At 38.1% G+C, this 20,556-nt stretch overlaps 1 protein-coding gene across 1 annotated transcript in view; it reads right to left on the bottom strand.

Moving 5' to 3' along the window:
* The window catches only part of znf407 (zinc finger protein 407), an 81,665-nt gene extending 62,195 nt beyond the window's left edge, over nucleotides 1-19,470 (bottom strand). Inside the window, exons 1-3 of the mRNA XM_035528654.1 lie at nucleotides 19,395-19,470; nucleotides 13,800-16,976; nucleotides 9,639-9,753 (exon numbers count right to left, since the gene is read on the bottom strand). Of these exons, the coding sequence (XP_035384547.1) occupies nucleotides 9,639-9,753; nucleotides 13,800-16,911 (3,227 nt within the window). The 5' untranslated portion in view covers nucleotides 16,912-16,976; nucleotides 19,395-19,470. The remainder of the gene's footprint in view (nucleotides 1-9,638; nucleotides 9,754-13,799; nucleotides 16,977-19,394) is intronic.
* Nucleotides 19,471-20,556: the final 1,086 nt, after the last annotated feature.

Here is a 20,556-nt window from a genome sequence, read left to right as displayed (position 1 = left end):
AGTTTAATACGTTCATACGACATATAAACCTACCACCCCCACCCCCAACTACTCATGGCCGTGATGACCTAGAGTAGGCTACATATGAAATGTATAGTAGGCTATGTACGAAACGTGTATGAAAATACGATACTAATCATGTCCCATATTGATTTAATGGCATTTTATTTTTCAATATGGGAAGATACCACATTATAAGGGATGGATGGTAACTCATTTTGACTTGTGAAGTCTCTAATATGAATCTTTTGCTGCCTCAGAAATTGTGCCTGAGGGTATAATAGCTGGTGGCATGGTCAGATCCTCCATTCTGTTGCTTCTCTTCCTGATATTACATTGCCATCAAAGAGAAGGTGAGTCTTGTGAGTGCCTGTGTGTGCTAGTATACATACACTTCACTCTGCTTTTCAACATTCTAGGCTTTAGAGAACGTCTGACCCTTCTACACTGAAATGTGTGTTTATAACAGAAAAAAAAACTGCCTGCCCTGTAATTTCACAAACTCTCATATTGGCAAATCTCTCAATTTTGTGAATTCTGCCAAGTTATAAACACCCAACCGATCCCCGATTCCCCCGATTCTCCACCCCCCGTCACATTATATCTCTTTGCTTGCCTTTACCCATCCTAATGCACTCTGATCTCACATTTAACTGGAGAGGTAATGGCCCACCTCCAGAGATAACAATGCCACACATATAAGCACATATTCTACTCAGGCTAAATGAAGGAGAAAATGGCTATAAATACTGTCATAATTTAGGAGAACAAGTGCACAGAACCAGGAGAAAGAGTGAGGCATAGCTTCAGACTGGAACAGTAATCTACCAGTGGAATCTTTTATTTACTAACCCACTGAGGTGTCTCTTATTTATTTATATATAATTTTTAAACACTTTTTTTTATTATATATTCTTTACACTTACAGTATATTTATATTTTTATATTTTCATTACAAAATGACCAACTTTTTGATTGATTTTTTTTTATCATTCAGACTCATTCAACTAAAATATGGTTCTTTACAATTTTTCAATATCAATAATATCAATGCTCTGAATACCTTCTTGGCATAGGGCCATTTTCAGCTGGCTGTTCTTGTAGGGTACTTCAGTTTGTGTATGTGTATGTGTGTGTGTATGTGTGTCCGCGTGTGTGTGTGTGTGTGTGTGTGTGTGTGTGTTTGTGTGACTGCTTTAGTCTAAAATATATTAGTTTTTAACTCTGTTTTATGTTGTAGCAAAATGACACAATATAATCAAGTTTAAACAGAATTAGATCACCTTGTCATGCTGTTATATTCATATCTTGGTTTAACATAAAAACTAAGAACATGTCTACCATTATAAAGGTATAACAGTTTGAAATATTTGCTCTTAGTACTGCCATTCATTTTAATTTAAGCACAATGTAACAATGTAAAGCAACTGTCTCCTTTCAAAGGCAATATCTTACATTTGTGAAAAGTAAAGATCATGAACTACAAGTAAAGAAGGGAGACAAACATTTAACATATGTTTGTCCAAATCTTTAACACTTTAGTCAAACCTGTGTTGTTTTATGGTTCTGAAACCTGGAGAAACACTGTACCTATTGTAAACAAAATCCAGGCTTTCAACAACACTTTCCTCAGGAGAATCCTTCGAATTTTCTGGCCCAAAACGATCAGTAACCAGGATTTGAGGATAAAGACATGCCAGCGGCCAGTCCATGAAGAGATTTCACAGAGACACTGGAGATGGATTGGGCACACACTGCTCAAACCGGCAACTAATATTACATGACAGGTCCTCTCCTGAAACCCCCAGGGAAAAAGAAAGAGAGGTTGGCCAAAACAAACCTGGAGGAGAGAAACAGAGGCAGATTTAAGAAAGAAGGGAAAAACCTGGAAGTAAAATGAGAGAATGGTGCTGGACTAGGAGGCCTGCAGAGATTTTGTGCATGGTCTACGCCCTATGACATGGACGACAGGCTAAAAAAAGAGGAAGAAGAGATGTTTGTCCTTTTAAGGTAATGAGAGTGGTACATGCAGTTTGTGATCTCTACTTTTCACAATTGGCACTATGGACCAACAGCCAATGAAATAGTGACATCTATTGTACACTATGAAAAATATGCTGGGAAACAGACTACTCAGCATCATTTCACCCAAAAAATAGCTGATCACCTACTACACAATGTACCATACGCTACCGTACCAGTGTGATATCACTAATGCACACTAGGCTGCAGAGATACAAATAAACCTTGGCCAACTATATCACATCATGCAGAACAGACAGCAATACTAAACATAAAATTCAGTCAGTACAGTTTACAAATATAGCCATTATCTCCTGGTCTAAGGAAGGCTGCTCAGGTGACGGTGGACTACTACCCAATAGAGCTGGAACTGACTTTACACCCAACCCTAAATTAAAAATTCTAATCCTAAAACTATAGAAATCGGGCCCCAACCTTAAATTTTATAACTAAAGTAAGGGTAACCTTAGAGAACTAGCCTTCACTGTATAACCCTAAAACCTTAACTCTTATTGGACTCTTATCTGTAGCTGAGCAGACGTTGTAACAGCTACACAAGAGAGGGTGAGTTGATCTGCAGTGGACATGAGGCTGTTGGGTAGAGAGTACAGGACGTGTTGCCTTCAACACCATGGCAAGTTACACAGTTCTGAGTAGTGCCAGTCCTCAATATCTCAACCCATTCCTCAGAAACCATGAGACATTTTTGCTCTTTTGCAGCTTCCAGCACAGTTAAACCAGGGCAAACATACTGAATATTTGGTACAAACATTCTGGGAGCTAGGCTAGAGCAAAAAATATAGATCATCTTGTGAGCCCCAAGGACTTAGTTAAGAAACACTGTGCTGTCACCTACGGAAATCTACACTACTACCTGTAAGTCCACATCACTATCTTCAAATCCACATCCCTACCTCCAAATCCCTGAATCTAATCTATACCTTCTATGTAGCTTGAAGCCCCAGAAGATTCCTAACCTAACAAGTCTGAGTTTATTAATGCAAACATACATGGACTTAACAGCTTTTTATTGGATCTGAAAAGCACTCAAATGTTACACTAACTGACAGAGGATGGAATAATGTTAACAACACTGTGATTTTAAGTTATATATAAATGACAGATCATAGTCAGCTTGGCTCCATGAGTTTCAGCACAGTCTATAGCCACAAATCACTGTAAAAATTGTGAACAAGAGGCATACTATACAAAAGATCAGAGAATCACCTGTCCCAGACTCTACACTTAATATAATATAACTCAACAACTGAAACAAAACAAAATCTTCCACCTGGCCATGCCTGACACCATTTTTCAGTAGATCACTAATTTCCTGACAGACAGAAAACTGTACGTTAGGCAGGGAAAGCACAGCTCACTGATTGGACAGTGGGGACACTAATTGGACAGTAAAGTACTGGCACCTAAGACCTCCATTTTTATACCCCACAGTCTCCCTGCATGCACTAGACCAATGCAGGCACATTTGTTGCTGTATACATTATTCTTGTGCTGCATTTTATGTTTACAGTTTTAATTTAAAAAATAAATAGTAATAGTGTTCATATTTGTGAGAACTGATTTAAATCAACACAGTAAGTATTATTTTAGTGAGTATTAGTGCTTTTTGAATGCAGTGCTAAAAACCATAATCATTGAAATCTTTATGCTATTTTGGCCCTTCATAGTGAACAATAACTGCAAAAAAAATGTTTTTCAGGGATAGAGACAGCCCTGCAAAGTAAGCAAGTGAAAAGAAGAATTAAAATGGGCATACTATATTTAAGAAGCTATTTATGTAGATATAAAGCTGCATCACTGTATGAGTCATTTGTCCTTATACAAATCAAAACCAGTCAAAACCAGATTTTTTGGTCAGGGCCCTGTGGAGCTGAGGTCAAGTAGTTTTATCATAGCTTCTAAAATACTCAGTTTGGAAACCATGATGGTTTTACACTGATTAATAATGGAAGCAGTTAATACAAACAACATATTAAAATGACCTGAAACTATATTTTTCTGGGATCTCAGATGGGAATACCAACACTGACTCATCATCAACAGGATGCATCAGCAGACAATGTACAGCAGCTGAAACTTTTAAACAAACCACAGGTGGAAATGGTGCAGGTCTACTCTACCATTACAGAGTCAGTCCTAACTGACAGACTTAACCACAAGAAAGGAAACGGCAGCACATAATCTGGTCAGTCAGAATCATTAACTTCAATATGAACTCCCTGCAGGACTGCTATAACAATAGACCCAAAAAGGGAGCAGACAAGATATTTACTGGTCCAACACATCTTGCTCTCTGATTTACAGCTCCCTCTTAAGGATTGTGATACTGGATAAAAACACAAAAAATAAGATGTACAGTTTCTTCGTCCAAGCTATAAACCTTGTTCAGTAACAAACTGAAATTCTGTTAGTACTTACATTAGTCCTGTTTCTGTTTGAACACAGCAGTACACAAGCACAAATCAAATCTTAAAATACATCAGCATGTCTAATTGAAGGACGTTACTCTAAAGACTCTAAAGAAATAAATACTGAACACTTAAGAAAATAATAACTTACTGAAAACCGGCACAAAACTTGAAAGGATGCTGGGAAGTCGAGTATTTAATACTCAGTAAAACAATAAGTAAAAAAGAAATAAAAATAAACAATATGGGGTGTCCCAACCCTTTTTTAAGGGTCCCTACACTCCCCCCTCACTAAATCTTAGCGTGTCCCCATGCTGGACTCACCAAACTCAAAAACAAACATTTGCATTTCACACAAGGATTACATCATCCTGAGCTAAATTCACAACAACTGGACAATGCAATAACCTGAACAAGTCAAACATAAAGCTTGGGAATTACACCACCATGCATGATGACTATTAAAATATAAGGGAAAACAAGTCTTGTCTCCTGAAGGTACTCCAACACCACACATGTTCGTTATTATCACTGGCTCCCTTCTAGGCTTACTCAAACCATCATAGGTTAGATGCTCAGCAAGCCTTTTACGCCTCTCAGACCTTCTGAGACTTTCAGTTTCCCCGGCACCCTCCCTATTTAGGTGACTATCTACCTTATGGTCCCCCTGATTCTAATCTGTTTCCCTTTCAGAAGAGTAATGTTTTGGGTAAAGTAATCCATGTTTTGGGTAAAGCTTTCATATAGTAGGGAGTCATCTACCTTCTCAACAGGTAAGTGGTTAAACTCTAATATAGGTTCCTCCTGACCCTCTTCATCTTTCTGAGAACTCTTGCCAAGGTCCTCAGCATAACACCCATATTCAGTGTCACTATCTGATATACACTGGGCCACATGCAACGATTCATACGTGAATCATATTCCTTTGGGTCAGCGGCTGCTTTCTTTTCCTTAGCATTTCTCTGCCGAAGAGCCCTTGCTGAATTGCTGGCTCAGAGTCAACTTCGGGATTTCACCTTAAACTTCCTGTCCAAAGAGCAAGAGATGATTACGGTGTATTACTTTCACAGGCCCCATCCCAACTATGGGTTTTAAGGTGATATACAGGAAGGTCAGATAATTTCCTCTCCACTACATAAGGAGTTGATCCCCGCCGGTCAGCAAGTTTCTGCTTCCCTTTAAGACCAAGATTTCAAATGAGAACTCGGTTCCCTGGGCTCAGACAGCGATACCGCACTTTTTGATCATTTCGCTCCTTGTTGCTTTGGTTCATTTTGGCAGGTGCAGTCTGTGCCAGGTGATAGGCCCCTTCTAATTCCCGTTTTATCCTTGACACGTATTTTATATATGACACAGGCAATGCACCATCAGTACAGACACCAAAACAAACATCAAAGGATAGTCTTGCTTCTCACTCAAATAAAAGATCATACAAGGAGTAGCCAGTAGTCTCATTGGGTGTGCAATTATAAGCATGTAGCAAGCAAGCTATGTGTTTTCTCCATTTAGAATTTTGCTGAACATTCAGCATATTCAGCAGGGTACAATTAAACTTTTCTGGCTGGGGATCACCCTGTGGATGATATGGTGGTGTTCTGGACTTCTTCACACCCAACATGGTCAACATGTCATGAATTAATTTACTCCCAAAATTCCTTCTCTGATCTGAATTAATTCCAGACAGCAGACCATAATGAATGAAATATTTCTCCCACAGGGTTCTGGCTACTGTCACTGCTTTCTGATCCTTAGTGGGAAACCTTGTAAAGTGATCTGTTACCACCAAGACATTGCACATATTGCAGGAATCTGGCTCAATGGTAAGAAAATCTATACAAACAAGATCCATGGGTCCAGAACCACTTAGATGGGATAAAGGAAGTGCTCATTAAGGTAAGGTACTCCTCTTTATGCAGCGATCACAGGTCTGACAATAGGTCTCTACCTCATGCTTCATATAGGGCCAGAAAAATCTGTCTCGTACTAGGGCATAGGTTTTGTCAAAACCCAGCTGTCCACTGTCATCCTGCAAGGATTTTAATACAACACCTCAAAACTGCTTGGGAAGCACTATTTGTTGTCTTGTTCACTCTTCAGGGAGCTTAACGGTTCGGTACAATAGTCCTTGAGGGTTAAGAGTTTTTTGGGGTCCCTACATATGCATATCACAGAATGTAAAATATGGATGATATAAAGATGCTTGTGAAAGTTCTATTAGTTGTTTTTGGTTCAGAAGAACTACATCACTAGACTGTAGCTCAAATGAACCAAAGGGCACATCTCAAAAACAAAGGCCAAAACCCTATGCTAAACTTTGTATTTGATTTAGAATTTTGTAGGTCTGTATAGATTTAACAATAATGGATTGCTAGCATTAAGGTTTTGGCTTTAGGTATTAACATTTATTAGGCTACACTACAGTTTAAACTGCTTTTTCATTCCTCCCACTTTTCATGTCTTTACTGAGGTTGCACAGATAAGCTAATATGTAGGCACGCAATGATCCTGATGGACAGTTATAATGAAGCAGACAGGCAATCATAGTTTTGTATTGAGTGGTTGGTCGAGCATTAGGTATGCATTAGTATAAAGCTAACAAGTATACAGCTAACAAGTAAACTAAGTATTTGGGTTAATAGTTACACTGCTTCAGAAGGTATGGGTACAAGGGTAGTAGCCTTGTAACACAGCACAGTGTAGTATAATATATATAATAATATAGAAGACCCCATGCTGGGTGACTGCCTATATAGACAGAATGTACAGGGATAATTTTTGATAAAGCTTTGATAAAGTGGCACAGCTGTGCCACTGCTTCATAAATGAAAAACTGCTACATGCTTCAACACTGTTACTCCCATTTCTGCTACACATTATTTAATACTCAGACAACTAGGAGAATAAAAATAGCAGTTGCAGCATTTAAAAATGTTTAACCTATAAGCAATCTGAGCTTTTATTTACATAGTAATGCAATTCTACAGTCCCAAGTTTAAGGCTTGTTTCTTCTCTAAAAGCCCTGATTCAGTCATTTACCATAAGGTTTGTTTATCTCAGTTTGATTAAAAGACAATGTTTTGGTTATAAAACTTCTTCTGAGGCCACTTAAGAGGCAGGGCAATTCCCATGAATTGTGTAAGATGTCTGATATCACCATCTGGGCAAAAAAACCTTTATTAATACTCTTCATTAAATTTAATTATATAGCTCTTTTTACAAAAGCTGTTGTCACAAAGCAACTTTACATGTGTCCAAGTCCAAGTTTGAAATATTCAACCCAATCACATCTTTTGTCCATTAAACACACCTCCGATAGAATTGAACCAAATAGCAAACATGTTAATAAATCTGTAACTTGTTCTGCTAGCTAGAACAATATTTTACTTGTGTTATCAATACTTTACATTTTTTTAATGCAGGCATTGAAGGAAAATTGAGCAGATTTTATCCATAAATCTGAATGGTAGTTACCTTACTTATTGTTTACCAACATTTTGATTTTCCCTTACATTACAGTTTGATTTTGTACACATTAACTAAAAATAAATCACACTACTCACTTTTTTAGTCTATTTAGGCAAACGAAAGAAACCCTCATACAAACTCGGACACTTTTTCCAGTTTAATTTAGTCAGCAAATTCAGATACACATTACATCCATAAATCTAAAGGGGTATATGAGCAGGTCCACAACCCTCACACTCTGTGCTGTGATATTAAACCACTTCTTCACTGCATTTAGGATACCAATGCATAATTTATTACCCAGAGACAGGAGAACCAGTTCCTGCTCTTGAGGGACAGAAAGATTTGGGTATCTGAGGGAGAAACTGCTGAATGCAGGGCCTTTATACAGCATGATAGAGCGTAAACACAACAGTCTCATTAAGTGGCTGATCTCCACTGTGAACACTGAGAGCTGAGGGAAATACAAGAAATTAACATTTCTCAGTCCAACCCCATTAAATATAATCTTACAATATTTGCTTATGGGCAACTTTGGGCAAAAACAGTTCATCTTTTGTTTTTCAGCAATATTAGCATCATATGATTTAACAAGACTAATTTAGAAGAGGTAAATGTTGTATTCCTTTGAAAATTATTGCATCTAAAATTGTGTTGGCAAAAACAGCTGTTCAACCGTCTTACTGTGGTCATAAGCAACAAAGAACATATCAAAACACTTGTAAAGGAGAGGCAATTAGCTACATGAGATCAGAACAAAAAACTGTAACATTATACTAACATCAGATGAGCAATAATTTCAAATTCTATAAGATTAATATCTGTCCTTAGGTGAACAAAATAGGAGAGAACTTGCAGCATGATGACTATATTGCCATCAGGAATCAGAATATAAGGCATAACAGAGGTTCACAATCTTGGAGGCCCTTAGCCTGTACACCTATTTACAGTGTTCTAGCTCGCAAAATGTCATATCTTAAGAATGAACTACACAGCCCCCAGTTACAAAGCTGAGATCTATATAGACCTGCAACAGAATGGATATATGGTCAAAGCCATTCAGGATTCCGCCATTCAAGCCATTCAGGATTCAGCCATTAAGGGCCTTGACTGAGAGTCTTTTCTACAGCCATTTGCAGCAGATGAATTCGCTCAGTCATGGGCATTCAACACCTTGAAGGCCAGAGTGAAGTCAAGTCAAATTTATATATCTATAGCCTTTTCACAACAGCTGTTGTCACAAAGCAGCTTTACACTGTCCAGGTCAAATCCCCCAGTGAGCAAGCCAAGGGTGACAGTAGCAAAGAAAAACTCCCTAGAGCATGAGGAAGAAACCTTGAGAGGAACCAAGCCTCAAAGGGGGGCCCATCCTCCTCTGTCTGGAGTCAAACACACTACTCATCACTTAATTCTGTGTGCGTGCCTGTGTGTGTGTGTGTGTGTGTGTGTGTGTGTGTGTGTGTGTGTGTGTGTGTGTGTGTGTGTGTGTGTGTGTGTGTGTGTGAGTGAGTGAGTGAGTGAGTGAGTGAGTGAGTGAGTGAGTGAGTGAAAGCTCTCGTGAGCTGCAAGATGAATTAAGTGCAATCAAACTTATGGGTTGCCAACCCATAAGTGTTTTCAGCATGAAGGGTTTTAGCATCTCTGAGGTTGACCCTAAATCCCATAATTAAAATAATCTGGCATGACTACAAGTCCAGAGACAAGAAAGAATTCAGGACTCACCCACAGATATGACACTTGTACTCCCTCATCCCGAGATGTCTCTTAACATGGTTACGAGCATCACCAAGCTGTGCTGTAGCAAAGTTGCAAATTTTGCACCTGAAAGGCTTTGACCCTTTAGGGAAAAAAACAAAACAATGAACAGCAGATTAGCTTTAACTTATTTACCAGAGAAAACATGGGGTTAACTTTTGGTGACATTTTAAGAAACAACCACTTAAGGTGAATAAAAATAATTTCTTTTTCTTGTTAGAGCCTAATTGATGTATAATATCGGCCAATATTATTGGTATATAGTTTTAGTGATTTAACCATATCAGCACCAACAATGTCTATTATAATATTTCATATTCAGAAATGTGATGCCATTTTAAATATGATACTACCGTACCATTATCCGCTTTGAACAATATGCCCCATATGCTCATATATGCTCCAGCTATAGTCTACACGCAGGTCATTTCTAAACATACAGTACTGTCTAAGGCTAATTGGCAATAATAACAACTCACCTCATGAATACAGGCTCTTTCCTGACCATCACATAGAAATATAGAAGCAATATGCCTCATAAGGGCATAAGGGTTTTACCTATTTTAGGATATAATGCCTTGTTTTGTATTAGGTCTATTTTTTAAGACAGAGAGTTTCAGCTGTTTGAGTTTAAAAATGTGACAATACACATCTAATTCAACCAATATAAAATTCAATTTTTAATATTTCACATTTCCACGTTTATTGATGGAATTCAACACTTGGCCTTTGCCTTTCAATAAAAGTGTATTTTGAGTCAATGGGTCTTTGTTCTTTTCTAAATTAAATAATGGAAAATGTATTGAAATGATTGTCCGTGGTAATTAGCCTTACTCTACAGAAGCAGGAGACAGGCACTGCTGTGGACAACACTAGAAAATTCCCTAAAATGGCTTAAGTAATCTTTTCTTGGAAATTTGACACTCTATTGTCTTGGATGAGACATAGCAAATTCATCTTATTTTAAAACAAAGGGATCTGTGTCACTCTACTACATAAACCTTTTCTTCAGTCGATTTACTCCAATTGTAAATATCACTTTCGATTTAGAACATCCAAGGCCGGCTGATTTTAGGAAATTGTTATAAAATGCTTCTCATTTCCCTAACCAACCAGCAACATAAACTCTATCTTGATGAAAATTATCACAGCACAAAATTTGTACACCCCCTTTTTTTTCTTTTTCTTTTTGAAAAATATTATTCAGTAATTATAAAAAACAAAACATTTCTTATTGACCAAAACAATGCGTCATTGTTTTGAGAAAAAAGTTATAAAGCTTTATATAAACATTAACAGATTTATTTAACATCTGAAAGATAATTGGCTTTTATATTCTGTCTATATGTGGCTTTTTTAGGATACCGGCAACAGTCAGTGAACTCAAAGAGAATGTCAATATCCCAAAAACAACCCCAATTAAGGACACAGACAACTGTGTGAAGTAAGCACAATTTACAGTCAGCAGGTATAGTTATGATTGCCACTAGCCTTACATTTCCTCAAAAATGGTTTATATGCTTAATTTAGGCATTTTTCCCTGATGTCTAATAAAATAAAATGGGTATATATGGTTTATTTTTTACATGTATCTTACATAGCTCATGAAAGACCAGTTTTTAAATGGGTGACTACTAAAAAAACTATCCTGCCTGCCATAGGCCCATTACTTCTTTTGTGATAATTATCACCTCAAGATAATTGCTTTCAGATGATTATCTCAAAAGAAAATTCCTCAAATAGATTTCTATAGACTTGGGGGGTGGTTCCTTACACTCACTCTAGATGGCAGTATTATGCCATTTAGTCTTTTGCTCTTCAATGCTTGTTTAAAAAGTGTAAAATGAGAACGTCTGCTGGTGAGCACTGAAATTAAGTCTTGAGACCAACTTGAGACCAAGTTGACAATACAATCTTGTACAGTGATCAATTTCAATTTCAATTAGAATAGACCTGACCACAAAAAAACACAACTTCCAGCATCTTTGTTAAATGAACTACAAAAATAATGTGGAAAATACTGAAAGGAATACTGCCTGAATGGTGTATTGCTGCCACCTTCAGGAGAGAAACAAGACAGTTATACATTACACAAATCACTTTTTAAAGCTAAATCAAATAAAATTGGTCTCATCTCCAATGAATTGTATTCAATGGCTAAACACATATTACAAACACTCTATACATGTGCCTCAGCTGGCAGAAACAAATGCTCTTCATAATTACTTTGCCAAGAATCTTTTCAGAAAAAGTATTCTATAACAGTGAAGTTTTAGTTGCTTTTCTTGCCTTTACAATTTAGTGAACAATTGAATTTATCCACTGTCAGGATTACTTCCCAAACATGTTCACACCTCATGTTGCTGATGGCTGAAAGAGATAACTAGCAAAAATACCAATACCAAATACCACTAGTAAGCTTGCAAGAACCACAATGCGAACATATTGATCATTGCAACTAAAAATGGGGGTTTGTGTTTTTATTGTCTTTCATTAAAAATGTTTAGAAGAAATTAACATTAACAAATCAATTAGTGCACACAGCAAGATAAATTTAGCTGCTCAAATCACTGGTTGGTAAAAAACCTAAACTGCTTATACTGATACAAAAACTGTTTAATACATCTAGGAAAAATCCATTTCACATCTAACATCTATCAGATATGATTTTGAGTGAACCACCCATGTCAAAAGAAAATAAATATTTAAAATACCATCATGGCCTTCCTATAGTTTCCATCTACAGGTGTGAAACTTATTGTAGACATTTATCCTGGCCTCTGGCAGGCAAGATACTTTTTACATTAAAAGAACTTTATATATATATATATATATATATCAATGAGAGAGAGAGAGAGCGAGAGAGAGAGAGGCTAGTACTTCATAGTAGCCTATTCATAATACAAACTTTCCAATATGCTGATATGTATTTTTGGTTTGTTTTACTATTTCAGAGGGAAAGACAAACAGGTTTTTTTAATATTTTATACCTTGTTTCTCTGAACAATATCAGTAGAAATTTACATGCTTTGTAGTGACAAGCATTTTTGAAAATGTACTGTTTTGAATTAGAATTTAATATCAGCCTTATATCAGTAATCAGCTATACTACTCTCTAAAATCATTACCATCATCAGACCTTCAAAAACCTCTATCAGTCAACCACTAATGTTAAACAAACATCTTAATGGCACACATGTGGTGAGCATAGCCTCTATACTATTCACACAGTGAGCTCAAGACACACAAATAATTGTATAGCCAGGGAACATCCCCCCACCCAAAAACAACTGCAGGTAACAGTTAAGCATCCGTGGACAAGAGAATACAGAGGGGGCATCTATGAATGGCACCTCAATTTGTTGATCCTGCATTAAATTTAAAGTAATGAATACCCATCTTCAGGAATGAGAAATAAAGCACTCTGTTTTTTTTTTTAAATCGGCACATTTACTATTCACAAATCTGATCTACATAGATCCATTTACAATGTAAAGTATGTCTGAGTGAATTGAGAATAATCAGATAACAGCAAGAACACATTTACCCACCCTGACCTGAGTGCCCACATGTGAAGTGTGTTGACACTGCCTACTTTGACCATTTTAAATTATTACTCAACTCTCTCTTAGGAGGAGCTTTAATCTATTTATGAAAACTCATTGACTATAATTAGGATACAACTGAGTCCTTGTATTGGGCACATCAGTTTGTAGTCAATCAAGGCTTTGGCCAGGCATTTCTCACGGAACATCCAATCTGTAACCCAGCAGTCTCTGACCAACAAACTCAGCCCACTCACCAACAACACAGAGTAGCAAATTGATCTTGGTCTAGCACTGATCCTCAAGAAATCAATGCATTTTTAATAGTTAGTATTTCAACTTCAATAATAGTATTTTCACGTTTAAAAGAATAAGGAATATTTTTTTTTCCTTTAAAAACACAAACCTTCTACAGTGGTTTTTTTATAAGCTCAGGTCAAAATATGTGAATCTGAATTTACATATAGCTACTATATAGGTGCTGAATCTCCCTGAACTTATTTTTTTTCAAAAATTCATTCAGCAATTAAAACTTCACAATTTGTTTGTTCACAGTGAAAAGATGATATAGAGGCTTAAGTACCTGTGTGTGTGCGCACATGAGCCAAGAATGCCATGGAATTACTGCTCTTGCAGACTTTGCCACAGTATTTGCAGACACTGCCTTGGTTTTCCTCACGTTCCCGGTTGATTTGCTCTGTATCCTCCAGCACATACTTATTGACCTCACGTAGCAGTTCCTCATGTTTCTCTTTAATATGCATGAAGAGCTCCTGCTCTGTTTGACAGGGCTCATTGCAGCGTACACATTTGAAGCTGGCGCCACCCTCTGGCAGTTCTTCGATACTGCCCTGCTCATTACGTATGTGTGCTGCACTGCCTAAGTGCTGTTGCAGGTTGCTCTCTGTATAGAATGACTTCCCACAGAGTAGGCAGTGGAAGTGCTTCTCCTTTGATGGGTGTTTCATAGAGATGTGGACATTCAGTCCACTGAGACCATCTGCCAAAAAGCCACAGTCCTCACAACGAATGCGGGGATTAGGAACAACACCCTTTACTGCTACTTCCCGTCTTCGGAGTCCCTGATGCCTTAATGCAGTGGTAGTTGGTTCTCCCACAACTGCCTCTTGCTGACCCTCTGTCAGTACTTTTAGGTGAAAGATACATGAATCAAATGGAGCAGCTCTCAACAACAGTTTCTCACTAGATGCATCTCTTGTTTCAGACAAGTCATCATCTATATAGTTATCCTCTGTATCTTCATCCACTGCATTACTGTCAGTGGTGCTTGACTGCACTGAGGCAGGCACATTTGAATCAGTTTGGTCTGGAGATGAGTCTTTGGTCTCAGCTCTGAGTGAGGTACCACTTGGCTTCACCACCATGATACTGTGTGATAGCTCATCTTCACTACCTTCAATTCCTGCTACTGCTTTTGCTGTGCATCCTATAACTCTAGTTGAAGAAATACCACCAAGTGGGTCAGAGCAGAGAAGGCCACCATCTGCCCCAGTGGGCTGGTGTGCATCTTCCGAGACCCTTTCAATGGGATTACTTGGGTCTAACTGCATTCGCTGGTTCAGCTCAGTCAAGTCTTTCTCCAAGCTTCCATCCCCTTTCTCCAAATAGGTCTCACGCTTCTGTTTATGTTTCTCTGTGGCCGCATGTCGGGACATCTCCCTGCGTGTTACTGCATAATAGGTGCATGCCAGACAAACAAATTCAAAGTCTTGTGTGTGTTTGCGACGCACATGAAGAGCAAGAGAGGGCGTTGAGTGAGCGACAAAGTCACAGTGAACACAGGAGTTCTCCAAGTCATCCTTACTTTTTTTGGCTGATACATCAGTTTGTGTTTTCTCTGTCTCATTAGCGTTTTTTTCCTCTTCAGCTTTCTCTGTTCCAACAGCCCACACTGCCTCCTCCTCACTTGCATGAGCAGCTTGCTCAGCATCTAGTGACACAATGCCACTGCAACCATCACCAGAGCTCTGCATTCGCTTAAGGTGTTTCTTGGTTTCACAGTGGCGATCCATGTCCCCTTTAGTCACACAGTAATAGTTGCAGAGCTTACAAAAGAAGCTGTATAAGCGGCTGTGTCTGCGTCTGATATGCACACTGAGGTTGGTGGGATTGGATGCAATAAGTCCACAATGACTGCAGGTAGTTACATAAGACATTTTGGGTCTCCCTCGCTTTTTTTTGTGAGGCCCACTGACTTCCAGGTTCTCTTCTGGTACAGTAATCTCAGCAGCCTGAACTGCAGAAACTCTCTTGAAGCACTGTGCCCCCAGTTCCCCTGCACTAATGTCTCTTTGCTGCTTACCCTGTTCATCTTTTTGGTCATCTGAAAGAATCACAAGCACTTTTTCAACACAGTCCTCGAACAGTGGACCAATATTTTTTTCCAGGGCTGCTTGCTGGTGAGACTCTCCAGCCAGATGTGCCTGCATTCCTTCAGTTGTAGATGTGTAGTAGTGGCAGGCTTGGCAGTGAAGCCTGTGCTCAGGAGGGTGCTGCAATTTGGCATGCTGGGCCAACATGACAGAGGTGCTGGTTGTAAAACCACAGCTGCTGCACTGATGTTCTGTGGTGCCACCTGCAGCACGCATGCCGGGCAAAGCTGGTTTTGGAGCCAGGTCTGTCTCCACCTCAGAAGTTTTCTTCTCAATCATCTTCCTTTTGTGCTTATTGCTCATACAATGCTTCTCATAATCACACTTTGCAACACATGAATAGGAGCAATATTCACAAAAATAGTTCATTTCCTTTGTATGTCTTCTCTTGACATGTGTCTCCAGACTAGGTCTGTCTCGAAATTCATGTCCACAGTATGAACATGCATGCAATATCTTAGGCTTTGGACACCTTCTACTAGTTTGTTTATGGGCAAACTCATCTTGCTTGCTGAAGTCTTCAACATCCATATTTGAGGTACAAACTGATCCTACCTGGGCACTCTCAATACCTTTAACTTCTACAAGGGCCTTCTCATCATGTCTTTCATTCTTTTTGCTTCCACTTAATGAGGGATCAACCATTTCCAGTAGCATCTGGGTGGGACTGGAATTCTCCTCTACTGGCATCTCAAAATGCTTTTCTGTCATTTCAGACTCTGCCTCGTTTACAGTGCACTGATTCGTACTGTTACTTTCTATTTGATAACTGGAAAGAATTTGTGACTTTTGGACTGTATTTGCATCCTGTGGTATCAGTAAACTCATTTCTACATGTGACTCTGCTGCTGAGTATTGTGGGTGGCATGTGTCACCCTTCTCTGGAGTCCCTGGATTGTTTTCCATCTCCTTAATATCAGGTACAGTTGTTATTGCAAAGTTCTTCTTAGAAACCACTTCACTGTGTGAGCTCTTCCTCATCCAAGAGTGTTTTCTTTTTGAGTGGATTTTCAGAGCAGTTGGGGTTTTTCCCACAAAATCACAAAAACAACAAGCACGGCTGTTATTCATTTCCAGAGAACTAGTAAGATCTGTTTGTATATACTCTGAGTCATCTTGGGTTTTTTCATGTGGTTGTGAAAGAGATCTGTCCACTGGTTCAGCAGTAGCAACTTTGGCCCTTTTACATGCAGACAGACCTTTCTCAGTGCCAATGTTGGTGGGAGAGTCTTTATTCTTACACAGCCCCTCCTCCTCTTTCATCCCCTTCCCAGATCTTAATTTCCTCTTTGAATGATCCATTCTGTCAGCAGCCTGCCTTGTGGTACTTGCCCAATTTAATGTTCCATGAAAACTTGACGTTTGTTCTGCAGGATAGATGAATAAATAAATCAGTACACAAGCAATGCAAAACAGATCATGACTATTTGCATTAAAGGATTAGGACACACTGGCATGGTGTGTTTTTCTTATGTCTTCTAGTGTGCTGCCCTCTATTGTTTCATTATCAGTGCAGCAGTGCATAAAACAAATCAAGCCAAATTTGTTATGCACAAAAATGAGAAAATAAATTTTAGTTTAACGCAACCTCAATATAAAAATACAATGTGAACTTGCAGTGAATCTGCTAAGAGAAAATAGTGGTGACCAACTGCTTGTTCTCAAAACAGCCAAACATTTTTGCACATAATACACAAATCTAGAACAAGTTAAAATATAACAAGGAAGATATTTATTTACCTAACCCTGGTCCTGGAAATCTAATCTACAGCTCCAGCTAATTTAGTGGAACTAAACTCTGTAGGCCAGTAGATCTTCAAGACCAGAGTTGGACAACCCTGATCTTTTAACTTTAACTATGGTATGATTCCTGGTACCAGATGTGTTGATTCTAATTTTTCAGAAGCAGCGGTCATGTCAATTCTAACTGATTCACCTTCACATATTAATTTTCCGCATGCACAGTGATGGTGAATGTAGTCTATGTGAAGTCCAAAATGTAGCTGTTATCCAGCTCTTAGGTGTTGGTGAATGCGCAATATTATTGTGAGAAAAATTATTCATACTTTAGTGATATAACAGAAGTGACAAAATGTGTTCAAATAAGCCCTACAGGATCCATGAAAATCACTGTGTTGGCAGAAAAAATATATGCAAATTAAAATTGCTACTAAAGTTGGTTGCTGTTAAAAGAGTATAAAAGTGAATATGAAAATATGAGAGGACTGCATAACAAGCTGTGCATTTTAATCACTGGAAAATAAACTTGGGGGAAGAATCTAATAAAATTCTCAGTTCTCCATTTCCTACACTGCATTTTTGTATAAAGTATACAACAACAAAAAAAAAACCCAGTAATTCATTAACTGTACAGGAAATTTAGCATAATACTTTTTACACTATAAACTTTAGTCAGTTGCCATAAGCAATAGTCACTCGTATTTTTCTCTTTTATTGTGTGCACCAAGAATGTGCTCAGGGTGTGGGCTCTCAGAGTACATACTGATGTGAACTTGTCATTATGCGCTCACTGTAAACAGACGAAAATATGTCCATACACGAGAAAATATCCAATTGTATATGGGACACTATTTCGCCGTTTAAAGAGTACAAAACTAGCTAATTTATGTTTGTCAAATTCTAGAAATATTCTATAAGAGTATCAGTGAATGTATAGTTTGTAAACTTAGAAAAGGTTACTGTTTATATAAGTCGACACTTAGCTGCTTTTACAGGAATAGGCAAAACTGTAGATGTTTTAGGGACACTTCAAAGATATTTTGCATCCCCTCCGATTCATTTTATGCATCCGACTCCATTTACATGTTTTACCATGTACATCTGCAGCCAAGACATATAATCAGACTTTCTTACTTCTTTAGCCTTATAAGCTAGTAGGGTTGATTTACAGGAATACAATATTCCTGTGTAGCTATGTATACTAATTCTTATGTCAGAATGTCAGCTAGCTAGCCAGCCAAGTTCCCTGCAGTGAATATGTGCTGATAGGAAGGTAGCTAGTTATTCCAGTAAACACAAATAGCTAGCTAAATAGCTAGCAATTAAGTTAATGAACGATTCTTGCCATTTATCATAGGCGATAAAATGATATTGTGCAGAATGCATATTGGACTGAAACTAACATAATGCTAGCTATTTAGGTTCAGCTAGCTAACCAGTTAGACTAATTTATTTGTAACTGTCAGCAGCTCAAGTCCCACACGGGTCAAATGTCTCTACATGCAATGAGCGAGCTAGGTTAGCTAGCTGACAAGCAGCGATAATGAGGCCTAGCTGTCCTGGCGAAATTAGCTAAGCTATTTTAGCTAGATAACTCGTCAGTTTCTGACTTTATAACGCCAAATTTCACCCTGCGTTATCTTTTTACCTAGTTATATTTTTGGAACGACATCAGATTTTAAAGAACAGATACCGATACTGCCAAATAATTTATTTAAAATGTTGCACTTTTAAGTTTAGCGTACTCAGCATACATACTTCCTATTAATACAAAGAAGTGAGTGGCGCAGCAACTGTTCAATAGGAAGACCAGAAAGTATGTTATTGTCGAATAGAAACGCAAAGGGGGCAGGCCTTACAGTCCCTTAGGCCCACAAAACGACGGCAGCACAGAGGCCCAAAAAGAGTGCCATTTGCGACCTCCAACATACGTTCTATCAAGCACCAAAAAACGAAAGGACCATATTTCGAAGACGTCTCTGTCGATTCTAGAAATAGTTTACACACTCAACTAATCACTATAACCGTTGTTTTTTCTTATTTACCTCAATTATTCTCCGTATTCACACGGTCCGCGCTTTCTGCTCTTGGTCACAAGTGGCGTACCGTAGTATGTTCATGACGACACATTCTTAGCTGTAACGTATTTAGGGGCGGGTACAGTCCCTCAGGACCTCGCTCGTCACTATTTTCGACAGTGATGAACAAGTCTCACGAAACAATAGACCGTTTAAAGCGATTGTATCGGAAATTGTTTCTATGTTTCGAAACGTTTTGATGTATTATTAACTGACATTGCTTTTCGTATTAAACACTACATATTGCATAAATAATACTATGGTTCATTTTAAATCTAAAACATTGTCATGCCATGACACCTATGATAAAAATATGACAATGTTTTAAACAAGGGATCCAAAGATCTGGGTAGATTAATAATGGGTAGTATATAGGTTTTAATCTTGCTTATATTAAATTTAGTGTATTAAATTTCATGTATGCTTGGTTTGTGAAGTAGCAGGGTATAAATATTGAGGGGATTATACCATGGTGAGCCAGCTGGTCATCTTAACAGCAATTGCCTGCACACCTAAAGCTTGTCCACATATAATTTTTTACGTGACTGCAGATACAAACGGGGTTTTTTTCCCTTCGTGTGGAGCTTGTCATTTATTTAGTTAGTTTTTTAGTTATTAAATCTTTGTCAGGAGCAATGCACAATAATCAACATAAAGTAACTATGCCAGTTAGCCAACTGACTAATTTTCAACTGTTCTGGTGGCATGTTTTTATGTCTGTAGAGGGTCAAATTTTGTCTGCCGGTAAAAGCCGAATTGGCAATGTGTCGCCGATAGATGGCGGTATTTACTGTCAAGTAGTCCATGGATGGGGAATTTCTGACCTAATGCGAGGGGTTGTGGAAAAATAAATACAGTTTTTGTTGAGGATTCTGAATACATACTCCGAATCCACATTTATGTTGTCACACACTGTTCTGTTTGCCACATGCTTTACATGTTATGTTTTGAAATACTGATTGTCCAAATGTTCAGTAATAGCTCTAATGTAATATTTATCTTGAGATATTATTGAAACTGTGCTGTTTTATGGAGTTCAAACTAATTTTCAAATTATGTTGTTTTCTAAACATTGCATTGCTGGACACTGTTTACTGCACCGTTGCATGTTGCACCAAAGCAAAGGAAT

The sequence above is a fragment of the Electrophorus electricus genome, chromosome 7, assembly GCF_013358815.1.
Source record: "Electrophorus electricus isolate fEleEle1 chromosome 7, fEleEle1.pri, whole genome shotgun sequence".
In the NCBI taxonomy this organism is placed as follows: domain Eukaryota; kingdom Metazoa; phylum Chordata; class Actinopteri; order Gymnotiformes; family Gymnotidae; genus Electrophorus; species Electrophorus electricus.
Note: the sequence above shows the minus strand (reverse complement) of the source record. Positions and strands in the feature narration are given on the sequence as shown.